This window comes from Delphinus delphis, chromosome 3, assembly GCF_949987515.2.
Source record: "Delphinus delphis chromosome 3, mDelDel1.2, whole genome shotgun sequence".
NCBI lineage: Eukaryota > Metazoa > Chordata > Mammalia > Artiodactyla > Delphinidae > Delphinus > Delphinus delphis.
The window spans coordinates 110,798,715-110,815,830 of NC_082685.1; the positions used below are offsets into that span (position 1 = coordinate 110,798,715).

The 17,116-nt window shown below is 39.5% G+C and overlaps 1 protein-coding gene and 1 long non-coding RNA gene across 2 annotated transcripts in view; both read left to right on the top strand.

Annotated features, from left to right (window-relative positions):
- ARSB (arylsulfatase B) overlaps window positions 1-17,116 on the top strand; it is a 180,136-nt gene that overhangs the window by 27,083 nt on the left and 135,937 nt on the right. The window contains exons 3-4 of the mRNA XM_060009255.1: window positions 2,209-2,399; window positions 9,750-9,957. Coding sequence (XP_059865238.1) covers window positions 2,209-2,399; window positions 9,750-9,957 — 399 coding nt within the window. The remainder of the gene's footprint in view (window positions 1-2,208; window positions 2,400-9,749; window positions 9,958-17,116) is intronic.
- On the top strand, window positions 15,113-16,553 carry LOC132422179 (uncharacterized). Its single transcript, XR_009518825.1, has 3 exons — window positions 15,113-15,289; window positions 15,936-16,060; window positions 16,159-16,553. It is a non-coding gene; the product is annotated as an uncharacterized lncRNA (long non-coding RNA).

The window sequence follows — 17,116 nt, forward strand, 5'->3', positions numbered from 1 at the left end:
TTGCTTAACGATGGGTCGATACCTGTACTCTGGCGACTGGAAGGATATTTTAATTGTTTTTATTAAAAACCAAATTTTATATTTTAAAATTATATATTTAAACCAAATTATATATTTAAAAATTCAGTTGGACAGAGGTGGAAATAACATCCTTTTATGAGAATTAAGAAGCCTAAATGGATTTAGACAGACAGACACCCCACTGCACATTCATGGAAGGGAGACTTGCAGAGAAGGAGGGCATGATGACGATGCAGTTGTTATCACTGTTATGACTTAGATGTTCTGTTAAAAAACAGATGATTGTGGGCCTGGTTGCACAACTCTGAGTACACTAAGAACCATTGAACTGTACAACGTAAATGAGTGATTTGTATGATATGTGAATTATTCTCAATAAAGCTGTTAAATACAGCAGAGATTTAATTGTTCAAAACATAGTTTCTCATTTTTCCCCAAAAAGCATCGCTGCCATATTCTTTAGACTCAGCACGTAAGTTCAAATTTGTGAATCATTGTTATGAGAAAGTTCTATGCGACTGTCACATGGTTGCTTGGTATTAGTTTGACCAAGTATGTGAATAGATAGTTCTATTATGTGAATAAAGAGTTCTATTGGAATCCTATTTGTACTAACTTTTTAATATTTATGGTTTATACATCTTTTTATCAAGTATATCCTCTGCATGTATTTCCCCAAATGATAGAAAACAGTTTATTCTTACAGATAAAGAACCTGAAGTGATTCTTCAAGGTGTTACCAGCAGTTATTAACCCCAAATAGAACACCAGTGTCCTGACCCCTTTAATTACCCATATAAGGACTGAAATTATTTTCATGGATACATTTGTTTTTCGATTATATATTAATTAGCAAACACATTGGCTTTCCCTTTCTGTTATACCTGTAGCAGAAAAGATTACCATTTAAAGAGTTATCGTAAAACTAAGATATTCATTGTATTTAGGACCTTGAATTTACTGAATCATGGAAAAGGAGGAAATTAAAATGAATTCATTTACTAGGTAAGATATGTAGGGCTTTTAATTGTGATTATAAGAAATATTTAGAACTGGGGAAAGAGGCCAATTTTATTATCTTCATTTTAATGTTAATAAGCAGTGTTTGTCAGGAGATAGCTCAGAGTCCAGCACAGCTATTTCTTTTGGATAGCTTTATCGAGCTTTATTCACATACCATATAATTCACCCCATTAAAATGTACAGTTCATTGATTTTTAAATAAATTCACAGGGTTGTACCACTGTCACTACAATCAAATGTAGAACATTTCCATCACCACAATAAAGAAACTCCATACACATTAGCAGTCACTCCCCATTTTCCCCTGACCCTCATAGCCCTAGGCAACCACTAACCTACTTTCTGTCTCTACAGATTTGCCTATTCTGAACATCTCATATAAATAGAATCATATAACATGCAGCACAGCTTATTTTAATATTTTAGGAAAATATGGAACATTTGCAGGAACAACTAAACTTGAGAAACCATTTCTCCCATGTTTAAGTCTAAATTGTGGGATAGGCCATTGATGCCATTTAAATTGGGGGTGAAATTGAGATCAACAGACGTAGAAAAATCTAATTTCAACACCACATGTTAGTTTGCTCTTTTGGTTGTTATGTTTAGAGATCCTCTGTTTGGAAATCTTTGTGTCTTTCACCAGTGGGTGTCAGCATCTGACTAAAGATGATGCCTCCAAGAGCTACTTCTGTAAATAACCTTGAAGCCAGTCGACCAAGGTCAATATCAACGTTATTTGAATTCTGCGTTCATTTATGTTATCACCTCAGAGTAAAAAGTTGTAACAAATCACCTGAACCATATGCTATTTTAACCATTAGATAGCTTTAAAAGATTAAAATGTCATCACTTTTACTGAATTTAAACTCTGATTTTTTAAAACATATTTACTTGGAATCACCCACTTTGAGAGTTACGTGATAGAGCTTATATTCTAAAGACTGGGCTAAGGGGTGAATTTGAATTTTTTTTACGATAACATTTTAATGCCTTATGCTAGCAAACATAGAGATGTTAAGAAATGGTGCTCTGATTAGCCTTGTCATTTGATTAGCCCTGACATGGATAATCAATTGCATTAGGCAATTAAATGCGAGACCTTCGTTTGTTTAACATGTTTTATGCTATGCTGACTACTTTCATCTCCCATTCTCCTTGTAGGATATCTTCTAGGTAGTGAAGATTACTATTCCCATGAGCGCTGTACGTTAATCAACGCTCTGAATGTTACACGATGTGCTCTTGATTTTCGAGATGGTGAAGAAGTTGCAACAGGGTATAAAAATATGTATTCAACAAATGTATTTACTGAAAGGGCTACAACCCTCATAACTAACCACCCACCAGAGAAGGTAAGTCTTGCTTTTTTATTGATATCAAAATTGTGTGAAGATAGCATCTCTTCAGGTGAATATAGGAAAAGGCCATTGTCCTTTAGGGAAAAACCTAATAAATACTAGCGGAGTCACTTTCAAGTTCTAGAGTACCTCAGTATCAGCTGAGAATCTTGTTAAAAATAGAAATTCCTGGAGCCCACCTCTAAAAGTCTGATTTATTAAGTCTGGGAAAAATCCATATGTCAATATTTTAAGGAAACTCAAGGGTGATTCTGCTGCACGCGGTCCCCAGATCACACTTTGAGGAATGCTGTGCATATAGTGTTTCAGTACAAATATAGTTTTATTATTTTAGTATCCTGTGTGGAGATGTGGTAATGAGTAAATTGACTTTTTCAAAAAATGTTAGGCTTATGTACAAGATGAGGCATTATTATGGCAAACTTTCTGTTAGGTATCCACAAACTTAAGGTTCAGGGCAAGTTCCCTAACTTTGTATTTCCCAGCCCTCCTCTAAGGTTATTTTGGCTATTCTAAATATTCTGCATTCTCATGTTTATTTAGAAGCAGCTGGCCAATTTCTACAAAAAAAAAAAAAAAAAGTACCTGCTTGGATTTGGATTTCATTGAATCTGTGGACCAACTTGGGGACAATGACATCTTACCAATATTGAGCCTTCTAATCTATAAACACGGTACACTGATGAGCCTGTTTATCACATCGACCATACTGAAGCTAGTTGTATATGTCATGTGCTGAAATCTTTTGACTTATTTACAGATAAAAGTAGAAAAGAGTCTGAATAGCCTTGACATTTGTTGTTGTCGTTGTTCATCTGGAGTTAACCTCCTGAACCCAAGTTCAAGCTGAATTCTCTGGATTTAGCTTATAAATGCCTTTAAATCAGATATTTGTGTTGTCAGATATTGGGCTCAAAATATGGCTTCATTAAGAACTGTATTAACATGCCCTCGAAATTAGACCTTCAATAGGACTCTAACACAGCAAATTAGAGAACGTGCGGTGTTATCCAGTTTTTCCAGTTTCCTGCGCTTTGCCTCCTTGGCGGTTACTGAAGGTCCTCAGTGCAGATCACCATTTGGATTCCTGTTTCGATACCTGTTCAGACTTGGTACCTGGCTCCTGACTCCGTTTTTGACATAGTTTCTTCCTGCCTACCCTAACATAGCATCGAGTGGCCTTCCTGGTGTCTGTCCTCAGCTTTGCCCCCACTTTCGGCTTTTTTGTACTCTTTCATGCTGACCTGTTGGAGTGGCCATGCTTGTTGTGGAACATGGAAGAAATTGGAATATTCTCTCAAATATGTAGACATATGCAGATTTAAAATCTAGCTGTAAACCAATATTCAGGTAGTTCGACAGATAACTGCTAGGTAATTGGCTTAAGTTCTCAGTTTTCTTCTGTATGTTTGGCACGTTATAGAGAAGGTTAAAAACCCAAAGAACAAGACAAGATCTTGAGGGAACTGTGGTCCTTGTCCTGTCCTTTGAAGTTTGAGGTGGGCATCATTTTTCAGGTAAGCAAACTGGCTTAGAGAAATGAGGTAACTTGTTCAAGGTCACAGAATCAGAAACTGCACTGTTTAACTCCAGAGCTCAGTGCACTTAACAAGCCTCCCTAGTTGACAGTTTATATCCCAGACCAGCGACTATGAGCCCCAGTTTGTGACTCAGCTTGATGGTTCCAGCATACAATACAATGACAGTATATTGGGATCATCTGGAAAGCTTGGACGAAATACCACTTCCAAATATTGTGATTTATTGGTCCGGGGTGGGACCCTATCACTGGTATTTAATTATCCCTCTGCTCCTACCTCCAACCAGTGATTCTGATGTGCAGTCACTATCTATTCCTCTCAAGCACAGAGAAGCAAGCAGAAGCCAGCTGCCCTTTACAAGTTCACAATATACCACTCTTTAATCATGCAATAAGTATAAGATGTCTACAATAAAAATTTGTTTCCATTAAGGAACAATAGAGTATTCTCTCCCAGTGCCCATAACATTAATCAAATAAGAGGAAGCACCTGGGGTGAAATCATTCCTGGTGGGTGGGCTGTCTTAACTGGTGTAGGGGGAGAAGGCTCAGGAACTGAGGAAAACTGTAGGCCCTAAGAGCTCACAAGCCACCCACACCCGTGTGATTAGCATGGTGCTGCTCATAGGTAATATGGAAATTGCTGGGTGAGAGGTGGTCATTTTCCTACAGCGACTGAAATGTTCCAAAGCAGTAGCCAGCCTTTTCAGCATCCCCAAAGTCAAGTTTGAAGCATAGACATAAATGAATGAAATAATCAATAGCTGAGTAATAGCCCCAGAAAGTTTAAGACGGCAGATGCCAATGTTTATAGTTTCAATTCTCAATGAAAGGACGCAGCACACCAATTACAGGACTTTCATCATTTTATTCCAACATTGAATCTAATTCTGTTCTAACTTCTCTGTGCTATCTACAGACTGTAACATAGGCAACTTGCTCTAAGATGGAAATCATTAAAGAAATACACACAAAGTATCCACAAGCTGACTTAAAAATGTGTCTGTTTTAAAGAGCAGTTGGGGAAAAAAAGCATATGGAGCTATTTTGTAACAGAAACACAGTTGGTGCTGGAATCAGGGAGATATTGCTAATAACCATTGCACAGTGTTAAGAAGGAATGTCTTTTCTCCTTTTTCTACAGGGTAATTCCCTTAGTACTAATAATACAATGTGAAAGTAACACAGTCACAAAATATCGTTTGGTTAAAAATAGCCCCCCTCGGGCTTCCCTGGTGGCGCAGTGGTTGAGAGTCCGCCTGCCAATGCAGGGGACACGGGTTCGTGCCCAGGTCCGGGAAGATCCCACATGCCGCAGAGCGGCTAGGCCCGTGAGCCATGGCTGCTGAGCCTGCGCGTCTGGAGCCTGTGTTCCGCAATGGGAGAGGCCACAACAGTGAGAGGCCTGCGGACCTCAAAAAAAAAAAAAAAGCCCCCCTCAAAACTTTGCAGAATAAAAATAAATGTTTTCTCCCATACCTCATCTACTAGCAGCTTCTTAAAACAAATGTGACTTTCTAGTGGTAGACACTTACCTTTTCCTGTCACAATTTGGAAAGAAATGTCTTAATTTGGAAGTCAAAGAGAATAACACTTTAAAAACATATCATATGCTTTTTAAAAAGTTATACTTTAAATTAGGGAAATGTACTAAAGAAATGAATTTAAGTCTTTCTTCCTTACTGGAATTAGCATAATGAGAAAGGGAAATAAACCCTTAGCACCATTTTAATATGCTAATAACTTTAGGTTATAATGTCATACTTTTACTTAATACCTAAACATTTGGTCGTGATTCACATTTAGGATTCCAATTTACAGACCTAAAGAAAGGCGTACAGCTAGGGTTGGTGTAAAAGTGGCAGCTGTAACTGGGTTGGTGAGAGCAGAGATCTGGACCCAAGAAAGACCAAGGGAGAGATCAGGGTCCTGCGCAAACCCAGAGATCTATGGAGTTCAAACTCGGGTCCAGGACTTTGGTGTTTTGAATCAGGATGTCAGTAAGGTCAGAATGGGCCTGAAAGTCTCCAAAGGCCAAGGCTCCATTAGGTTGGAACGCAAGTCAGTAGACAGCATACTAATAATGAGCCCATCCCCAGGACGGCAGCTGCTGGCTTTGGGCTAACAGTGAGCTGAGGTTGGCAGGTGTGGGGAAATTGGCTACAGCTGTTTACTGGGAGGGTCTTAGGACAAGAGGCTGAAGGCAGGTTCCTGACTGTGGTGGAGAACCTGAGGGCCCGAGTTAATTGTTCTTTCCACTGGGGTACCACGTGGTACTAAGAATACTCTGTTAATTTTTTTTTTCAATTTAAAAGTAGTATAGAAATGTTTCACATCTAGCACTGTTGGCAAATGAGTTGTTCCATGAATAAAGTTCACCTTGTGAGAACTGAAACTTTATTTTTACAATATTGGTTGGGAATACTCTAAAATGTGGTACATCGGTCCTCACCTCATTAAATGGGCTACACTGTTTATCATTCTGACTCCTGGTGACCCAGAGCCATACCGATGTGTGCAAGGATGTTTGCCCATACACTAAATGGTCCTAGATCGCTGTTGACGAAACGGGAAAAAGACAACTTGTTTTGTTCAAGAATCACCTTTACCTGTAAGTCTAGTTGGCAGGTAGCACGAGGCCTTTGCGGGGCCTGTAACAGTCATAGGCCAGGGAAGACTGCATCTCCCAGGGGTTGTTTTCATTTTCTCTTCTCAGTTATGCCCCTTCTGTTTGAACTAACAGGAGCCTGACCACTGGATAAATGGGGGAATTGTTGTAGTATTATCATTTTAATCCCTCAAGAGCAATGGTCATGTCTTCAACCACTAAAGAATAATTACAGGAGAGGTTTTCAGGTAATTTCTTGCTATATTTAACAAAGTGTGTAGAATGATTTCCACACTGAATATTTATAAGACCCTTTAATGATGGTCCCAGAAACATTATTTTTTCCCCAGAGTGGTTATGAGATCTCTCCTCCACCACCCTCCCCAGCTGTCGCCTCCAGGGATCACTTGTTGGCTGGAAATGACCTGCCTTCCTTCCCCTTTCTCTCCTTAATGACGGGAGCTGCCGAGTTGCCCATAATGGCCTGGGTGAGCACTTTCTCCTGAAACAGTGAGCTCCCTTTTTCATTTCTCCACCCCTGTCCACTGTAGAGAATCCAGACCAGGGTCACAAAGTCTTATGTTTACAAGGGCCAGGCTGCTACCCTAAATAAATGAAGTCATTCAGGTAGGACAGTGGGGAGACTAGAAAATAAGAGAGCCCTTGGGGGAGGCCAGGGGTCTCTGTTTCTCATACTCCAGCCATTTGTTGTCAGATGGAGTGTGGACCTGGAGTTGTCAGAAGTTCTGAGTTTTCAAGAAAATAAAAAAACGAAACAAAACAGGTTTTCATGTGACATTTCCTGATTTTTAAAACTTTATGTGGGTTGCAAATTGTTGTAGCTTTCCAATTTTTAATCCGTCCCCATCCAGACCTTGGCTGGTGGCTGGGGCATGGGCTTGGTCTAGTGCTGAAGATCCAGACGGCAGTTCCCGCCGCGGAACCTCACTGCGCCGGCAGGTCCTGGATGTCCCTGCACATCCTTTCCCCTCCGAACATCTTAGCCCAGGGTTCTTCCTCCCCACCTGGGTGGGGCATCTGCTGGGATTCCCTTCACCATGGTCTGGAGGAACATGGACTTTTCAGTGTGACTTGTGTGGCTGGAGGAGAACGCGCGTGTGTCAAGGAGCAGCAGAGGCAGAGCTAAAGCCTGTCAAAGTGGTTAGTGTTGCCTTTTGGAGTTGGAATTTGGAATGCGTTCCCATGGAAACAATGTACAAACGAAGCCTAGGGTCTACATCATCATGGTTTTTATTCCATCACCTGCCTCCTTAGTAAAATAGGTTTTAAAGTGATGTCTTTGATATTGAACAGCCATTTTGAACATTTTGATTTTTGGGAAAAGGTGTTTCTAAGTTCCAAATATCTGAACTAAAAATACTGTCTTGGGTGTCTATTTGAGTTCTAGATATGTATACCCATTACTGTATCACAGTGATGTGTAATATGTAATTTAAAACAATTTATCAACAGTAATGAATGAAATATGAGCCCACCTCCCAGTCTGCATTCTAACTTTTCCCCATTCCTTTATGAGATTTAAATGCCTCAAATACTCCCAACAGAATTATGTTTTTACTCTTGGGTTGAGCCAGTTGTTGTCTCTTTGAGAGTTTTCAATTCATTAAAGAATTCTATAGGAGCGCAGTGAAGAGAGCCTTCAGAAAGACTCATTAAGAGGAAGAGGCTGACACAGAATATCATTAACATTAAATTCTGTAAATTGGGTAAGAGGTAAAATGAATCAATGTATCATACTCCTTAGTTTCCAGGAATTAAATTGGCCTTATGTTTGGTCCTAGATCAAAGACTAGCAAGGCACGGTGTTCACTTGTTTTCTTCTAAAAATATAAACAATCCTTAAACCTCTCCTAAAAGGTGGAAACTTATTTTTCAGCTAAAGCAGAAAGCCAACCCATCTATTGGGACATAGCCACACTGCAATAGTGGGGTTTCCAATAGGAAATTGCTCTGCAATTAATACAAACTTGTGCAAGTCATATAACCTTTCTAAGCCTCAGTTAACTTACCTGTAAAATGGGTGTAGCAAGGTGGTTTTTGAGTATTACATGAGACAGAATTATTGGTATTATTATTATTATTTGTTTGGATCAGAGCTTTCTAGGCCATTTTAGAACTCAAGCTTTTATTTTCATAAAATTCACCCATTTAAAGTACACAATTCAATAGTAAATTCACAGAGTTGTGCGACCATCACCACAGTCTAAGTTTAGAACATTTTCACCGCCCCCAAAAGAAGTCTTGTACCTGTTAGAAGTCACTCATCCCTCCTCTCACCCACAACTCCCTACAGCTTCAGGCAACCACTAATCTACTTTCTGTTTCCATAGATTTGCCTATTCTGGACATTTTATATGAATGGAATCATACAAAACGTGATCTTTGTGATTGGTTTCTGTCACTTAACATAATGTTTTCAAGGTACATCTATGTTGTAGGATGTGTCAGTACTTCATTCCTTTTTACGGCTGCATCATATTCCTTTTATTGCTGTCTATTGCTGAAAATATACCACATTTTGTTAATCCATTCATCAACCGGTGGACATTTAGTTGTTTCCACTTTTGGGCTATTATGAATAATGCCACTGTGATCATCCATGTACAAGCTTTTGTGTGGATTTATGCTTTTGTTTTTCTAGGGATGGAAATGCTGACTCATATGGTAACTATATCTTTAACAATTTCAGGAACTGCCAAGTTGTTTTTCAAACTGGCTGCACCACTTTACATCCCCATCAGCAATGAATGAGGGTTTCAGTTTTTCCACATCCTCACCAACACTTCTGATTTTCCATTTTTAAAATTATAACCCTCCTAGTGGGTGTGAAGTGGTATGTCAGTGTGGTTTTTATTTGCATTTCCCTAATGACTAATGATGCAGAGCATCTTTTCATGTGCTTATTGGCCATTTGTATATCTCCTTTGGAGAAACATCTATTCAGATTCTTTGCCCATTTTGTAGTTGGGTTAATTGAGTTTTATTATTGAGTTGTAAGAGTTCTTAACATATTCTAGATACAAGTCCCTTATCTGATATATGATTTACAAATATTTCTAACCCAGTTTGTGGGTTGTCTGAATATTACTTTTATTAACTGATAAATCTGGGCTTGTCTCTATATATTTAATGCTTCCAAGCCCTCTTAACTGATTTGCACAAACTCTCTTTCCAGCCTCTGTTTCTCTACCTTGCTCTCCAGTCTGTCCACGAGCCCCTTCAGGTCCCCGAGGAATACCTGAAGCCATACGACTTTATCCAAGATAAGAATAGGCATTACTATGCAGGAATGGTGTCCCTTATGGATGAAGCAGTGGGAAATGTCACCACAGCCTTAAAAAACCGTGGGCTCTGGAACAACACGGTGTTCATCTTCTCCACAGGTGAGTCCGTCGATAGGAAAATCATCTCTTGGCAGAGCCTAGGACATAGTGTTCAATAAATGGAATGAAGATAAATTGGAGCATTTAGCAGTTCCTTATTAAAATAAATGCTAACTGCAAGAGTGGAGGCATCATAATAATGGATAGAAAAATGTGTCTAAGGAAGAAGAATTATGAGCCTTCTGTCTTCCTTCAGATATCAAAATATTCTGGGAGTATGCTTGAAAACAAGCTCTCAGTAACTGAGTAAGTGTGAGTGGACAACACTCCTATGCAGGGCAGCTGGGCAGTGAATCCCTGGACTGACTTGTTCCCAACAATGTCTACAGCCCAGGCATCCTCTATGAAGAGGACTTCCGCTGACTAGAGGGGTCTCTGTATCAGTGCAGAGGCAGATGGTGACATTATGAAGACACTTAAGAAATGGAACCATTTAAATCTAGGCTAGAGTCTCCAAGTATAGATTCTTTTATATTAAAATTTTCTGACAATAAAGTCATATATCACTGATTATAGAAAAATCAAAAGAAGGAAGAAAAATTTTTTGAAAAATCATTTTCATTATGGCAATGTCATTCTGATTCCTAATCTGTTATATATATATGTTTTTTTCCCCCTTCTCATTAGACATAGTTTTCTAAAATTTCCCTATGATGTGCTTTGGGTGTAGATCGTGGTTTATTCATTATGCTGAGTATTCAGAGAGCACTTTCCATCTGAAAATGCAGATCCTTTTGTTATGGGAAATTTCCTTGTGTTCTTTATTTCAGAATTGTTTGGCCCTCCATCCCACCTTTCTGCTATTCTCTCTGTACAAAACTCCTGTTATTTGGGTATTGGGTCAATCCTCTAATTTTCCAGGTTTTTTCCCTCCCCTATTTCTTTATTTTTCTTCTACTACTTGGGAAATTTCCTTATCATTATTCTCTAATCATTCTATTGAATTCATTGCAACCGCCATTTTTTTAAGTCTATTTTATTTTTTTATTGGAGCATAATTGCTTTACAGTGTTGTGTTAGTTTCTGCTATAGAACAAAGTGAATCAACTATATGTATACGTATATCCCCTCCCTTGAGCCTCCCTCCCACCCCGCTGCCATCCCACCCCTCTAGGTCATCACAGAGCACCGAGCTGAGCTCCCTGTGCTATGCAGCAGCTTCTCACTAGCTATCTATTTTACACATGGTAGTGTATATATGTCAATGCTACTCTCTCAATTCGTCTAACCCTTCCCTTCCCCGCCTGTGTCCACAAGTCCGTTCTCTACCTCTGCGTCTCTTTTCCTGCCCTGCAAATAGGTTCATCGGTACCATTTTTCTAGATTCCATATATATGCGTTAATATACGATATTCATTTTTCTCTTTCTGACTTACTTCACTCTGTATGACAGACTCTAGGTTCATCCATATCACTACAAATGACCCAATTTCATTACTTTTTATGTCTGGTAATATTCCATTGTATATACGTACCACATCTTCTTTATCCATTCATCTGTAGATGGACATTTAGGTTGTTTCCATATCCTGGCTATTGTAAATAGTGCTGCAATGAACATTGGGGTACATGTATATTTTTTTGTTTTTTATTTTATTATTATTTATTTATTTATTTTTGGCTGCATTGGGTCTTTGTTGCTGCACGTGGGCTTTCTCTAGTTACGGCCAGCGGGGCTCCTCTTCGTTGCGGTGCCCGGGCTTCTCGTTGCCGTGGCTTCTCTTGTTGTGGAGCACAGGCTCTAGGCGCGCGGGCTTCAGTAGTTGTAGCATGTGGGCTCAGTAGTTGCAGCACGCAGGCTCAGTAGTTGTGGCGTGCTGGCTGTAGGGTGCATGGGCTTCAGTAGTTGTGGCGCGCGGGCTAAGTAGTTGTGGCTTGTGGGCTCTAGAGCGCAGGCTCAGTAGTTGTGGTGCACAGGCTTAGTTGCTCCGCAGCATGTGGGATCTTCCTGGATCAGGGATCGAACACATGTCGCCTGCATTGGCCAGCGGTTTCTCAACCACTGCGCCACCAGGAAAGTCTCTGGGGTACATGTATCTTTTGGAATTATGTTTTTCTCAGGGCATATGCCCAGTCGCAGCAACCACCATATTTTTTAATTGTCAAAAACTCTTTCCTGTTTTCTGATAACTCCTTTTTTGTAAAGTTTGTTTTTATTTTATAAATGTAATAATTTATTTCTCCAAAGCCTGCGCTCTTAACCATTAATTTTGTATATATATATGTGAATGTGAGTGTGTATGTAGGTATGTTTATACATATACATATATGTGTGTATTAGGTATACACATACATGTATTTTTTTTTACTTTTTAAAAAATTTTTGTCAGAGTATAGTTGCTTCACAATATTGTATATATTTTTAAGTTTGCTTGTACTCCCAACTTTGTCTCTTTCTCTTCTAAGGTCATTTGTATCTTTGTTTTGGTCTGTCTTTCATGAAGGAGGCTTTTTCAGACCCCTAGTGATCCTTGGCTAAAACCCAAAAATTTGATTGGAAACTCGAAGGGTGAGGTCAGGACTTGTCATCTGGTAAGTTTTACTGTAAAGTGACTGTGTGAGAAGTATGAGGGGACACGTTGAGGAATTAATCTGGGTATTCTACTTATAGATTTTTAAAAGAGTTGTTTTGTTTTGTTTTGCTTGTAATTAGGCATGGTTATGGCACGTAGCATTTACTGAGTACTTACCATGTGTGGGACATGGTTCTAAGTGCTTTACATGAATAAGTTCAGTTAATCCTCAGAATAATTCTCTGGGGACTCTTATTATCCCATCTTGCAGATGTGAGGACTGAAGCACAAAGAGGCTAAGTAACTTGCCTAAGGTCACTCAGCCAGGCAGAGTGAGGTGTCACCCTTTCTGCCTCTGACACGATGATCTGGAAGTTCTTACTGGACCTCAAGGTATAGCAGTGCTTTCCCCGAGGTGTGCTGCAATTTGCTTTGTTGAGAAGCCTCGGCACGGCCGGGGTGGCATCCACCCTGACCAGCCTTTTTCAGTTGCTTTAGTGCTATACAAATACTATAATTTTCTAAGTGTGTCCCGCTGTGAAAAAGGTTGAGTATAGATAACATATGTTTTCCCCAAAAAACTTACCCTTCAGAAAAGAGGGCAATATCTTATACTTAAGTCCTTACAAGTTCTCTCATAGTCCGAGAGTCGTTTTCAATTTCCTTTATTTTGAACAGCCTGGTAAAGCACTTTGATCAGTGCTGGTATTGAATGCTTATAGAGGTCACTGGAAAGAATCAATTAAAAAGGAGTCCAAGACGTTTAATACTGATTTAGTAATTATTCCTGGGAAATGACCTCACTGTTTTAAGAATTGGAAGTTGTAAGTTTGTGAAACAAGCCTTTGTTGTAGATATCACAATTATACAATTTAAGGATAAATTATATCCTGAAATGAACGTATACATGGATTGATGTATCATACATAGACTGAGAAGTACTCAGACAGAAATGAAAATGGTAGCTCTGGAAAACTGTTAAACGTCTCAGGGTGGCTCCTGTGACAACAGATACTGATGTCAAGTGTGCATGGGGAGAGGTTTTTTCATAATAAGTGAGGGTGGAAAACAATATTTTAAGATCTGTATATCTCTTTTATTATATGATTTCAAATGTTTATACATAGACATATTTTAAATAGATAGTTGACTATTTCATAAATACCCATAATATTTATTCAAGTTGGCAAAAATAATTTTTGGAGCTTTACACTGAGAAAATAGGAATTACTTTATAATTGGGTTGCCCTATTCTGACAGTTTGATATATTAATAGATATATTAGTCTTGGACCATCTTTGCTTTGTTGAGCTAAATCCAACTTTATAGTGCGTATGTATTTTAATTATACTGCTGGATTCAGTTGGCTAGGGTTTTATTTAGAAGATTTGCATTGATTTAAAAGTAAAAGTGGAGTAGGTGGTTTCTTTTCTCCCTGTTGGGTTTTGTTGTATTGGTTATACACATGTCGTAACATACTTTGGAAGTTTTTCCATCTTTTTCTATGCTCTGGAACACTTTGCAGATTGTTTGAAAGATCCCTCTGGTAAGCTGGTCCCTGGAACCGTTTTAGGAGGCTTAAAAAAATTATCTCCATAGTTTAAATTTTTTGCTTAATTATATCTAGGGGTGTGGGTCTTTAAAATATTTTTAAATTAATTTTGCCTGAAATCCAGTGTGCCCTTTGATCTGCATGCTGAGATTATTTTTCACTCCAGGAAGTCTTCCTTGTTCATATTTTAGCTTATTGCTTTTGTTCTGTTTGATTTAATTCTCAAAAATGGCTTTAATTAGTAGGTGGAATTACTGACTCAGCTTTTCTTTCATCAGTTTCCGTTTTTCATCCTTTTTCTCAGTCTGCTGGAGCTCTTTTGCATTACCAGTTAGACATTTGTGCAGTTTTAATGCTGCTCTTTAATATCTCCAGTGGAGATTACTATTGATAATATTTTTAGCATCTTTGCAATCCTTTCTTTGCCTCAATCAGTTCTTTTTTCTTTTAAGTTTGTTAGTAATAATAATGACTACTGGTTATTAAATATTTACTGCATCCCAGGCCGTTCTAGTGCTTTTCCTATACTTTCTCATTGTTAATCATGTTTTAATCATTAAAGTTCCAAGTAGCATTGTGAAATGGGTTTCTTTATCCCTACTTTAAAAATGAAGAAACCGGGCTTCCCTGGTGGCACAGTGGTTGAGAGTCCGCCTGCCGATGCAGCGGACACGGGTTCGTGCCCCGGTCCGGGAGGATCCCACGTGCCGCGGAGCGGCTGGGCCCGTGAGCCATGGCCGCTGAGCCTGCGCGTCCAGAGCCTGTGCTCCGCAACGGGAGAGGCCACAACAGTGAGAGGCCCGCGTACCACAAAAAAGAAAAAAAAAGAAGAAACCAAAATTTAAAGTGGTTAAGTGATTTGCCCAAGTCTACTGCTATGGTCTGAATGTTTGTGTTCCCCCAAAATTCATATGTGGTGGTGTTGGAAGGTGGGGGCCCTTGGGAGGTAATTAGGTCATGAGGGAGGACCCCTCATGAATGGGATTAGTGCTTTTACAAAAGAGACACCAGAGAGATCTCTAGCCCCTTCCTCCGTGTGAGGACACAGTGAGAAGATATTGGCTGTGAACCAGGAGAGGATTCTCACCAGAAGGTGACTATACTGGTGCCTTGGCCTTGAACTTCCCAGCTTCCAGAGCTGTGAGAAATAAATTTCTGTTGTTTATAAGCCACCCAGTCCATGGTATTTTGTTATAGCTGCCGAACAGACTAAGAGCCATACATCTAATAGAGGGAAGAGGAGAATTCAAACTCAGCTCAACTTGAGGTCAGTACCTGTTAAACCTAATCAGCTGTGCTTGTACATCTCATCTTTTCCTTCTGTCTCATCCCATTGTCCCTAATCTCTACTTTTTGGCTTTCTACACTTCTATCCATAAAACCCATGATTTTCCTGAATCTTTCCAAATAGAACTTTTCTAAAATCATCATTTCCATAGTCAATCATTTCCGGCTATATACTCTTCCTCTGAGGGTAAGCAGTCGAGGATCTATCCGCCCAGAGTGCGTGGCCATCTCTTGGCCTCTGGTCACTGTCCCCTGGTTAATTCCTTCTCAAATCTATAGCTTGGGGTCAGGTCGATGCACACAACTCACTCGGTTCCCAGTGGCCTTTAGGCATTGAGTGTCCTACACTCCAGTGAACCTGACTGACCTACTTAACATTTTCTTATCTTCGGGCTGCTTCTTCGGCATGGCTAGCAGATTCTTCCTGTCTCCACACCTTCAGGGCTTTAGTTAGGGGGGCATTTGCCAGGGCAGTGTGCCCCACTGCCAGGCCCTTTCTTCTGCCCACTGTTCTCTGGGAGTTGTGATCTCTCACTGCAGATAGGAAGTTGAAGAGGTAGTAATGCTCTGGTCATGTCAGATATGAGCACTGTCCTCTCCTGGGCTGCCTTCCTGCCTCTTTTCAGGTAGGCGAGTGGCTCCACATCGAGGCAGAGAGGGTAGACCAGCCCTCGTTTCTTCAGCTCAGCTTCTCCAGCCCTACAGCTTATGGAAATTTTTCCAGGGTTCTCGCTGACATTACAGATTGTCTGTGAGTCCTGGTTTCTCGCATTGTAATGAATTTTCATCTTATTCTAACTCATCACAACGTGATGTTATTCGTCTTATCCTATGTCTATGTAATTTTAGCAGAGTATTGGTTAAGAGAAGCAGCACTAACGGCCATTAAGAAGATACCGTTTTAACCTGGGCTCTTATCACCGCAGCTGGGCTTTATAGTTGCTAGACTCCAGGAATCTTCACAGAAGTCTAACCATGAGTAAAATGAGCTAAAATTAGAGCCAACTGTGGAGCAACTTGATCATGAATTAAGACTAGGAAAACTGAGTCTAAAACCTTGAAGAGAAGACAACGATTGATCTCAACATCTTTCTGCTGCTATTATATGTTTATATTAACTCTTATCAGAATAACCATTTTCACTTACATTTAGAGGAGAGTTTGACTATAAGGACAAACCTAATTTCCTCTGGGGACTTTTTCTGTGTTTATTGACAATTTCATTGCCTGAAGTTGAATTTAATAACGTGCTATAATAATGTGATTAAAACCGGAGGAAACAAGCCCTGGAACTGGCTGGTTATAGAATGGTGATTCATTTTTTCCAGTTTTCTCACTTTACTTCACTTGGCACTGCTCTTCTTCACAAGCATAAAAATACTGAGTGCATCCAAATAACTGTTGAACCCAGGAGTATAGAAAACCCTGACATATACTAGCTTCTTCGTATCACACTTACATTTAGTGAAAGGGAGAGGTAAAGGCATATATTTTGTAGGTGCAGTTGTTTGAAGACACTTTTAAAAAAATCTTCTTTTATAATCTGCAGGAGACCCATGAGGCTTCCTCATCCCTTGTCATCATCATCTGAGCACTTAAGGTGGTAACTCAGTGTGCCAGCTGGGAACCACTCGCAGCAGTGGAGTGTTTGTTAAAAATGCACTTGCTGAGGTGACGGCTGCACAACATTGTGGATGTACTAAAGGTTACTGAATTGGACACACTAAAATGGTTAATTTTAGGTTATGTGAATTTCATCTCAGTTTTTAAAAATACAGTTTCTCAGACTCTATTACAGACTTACTAA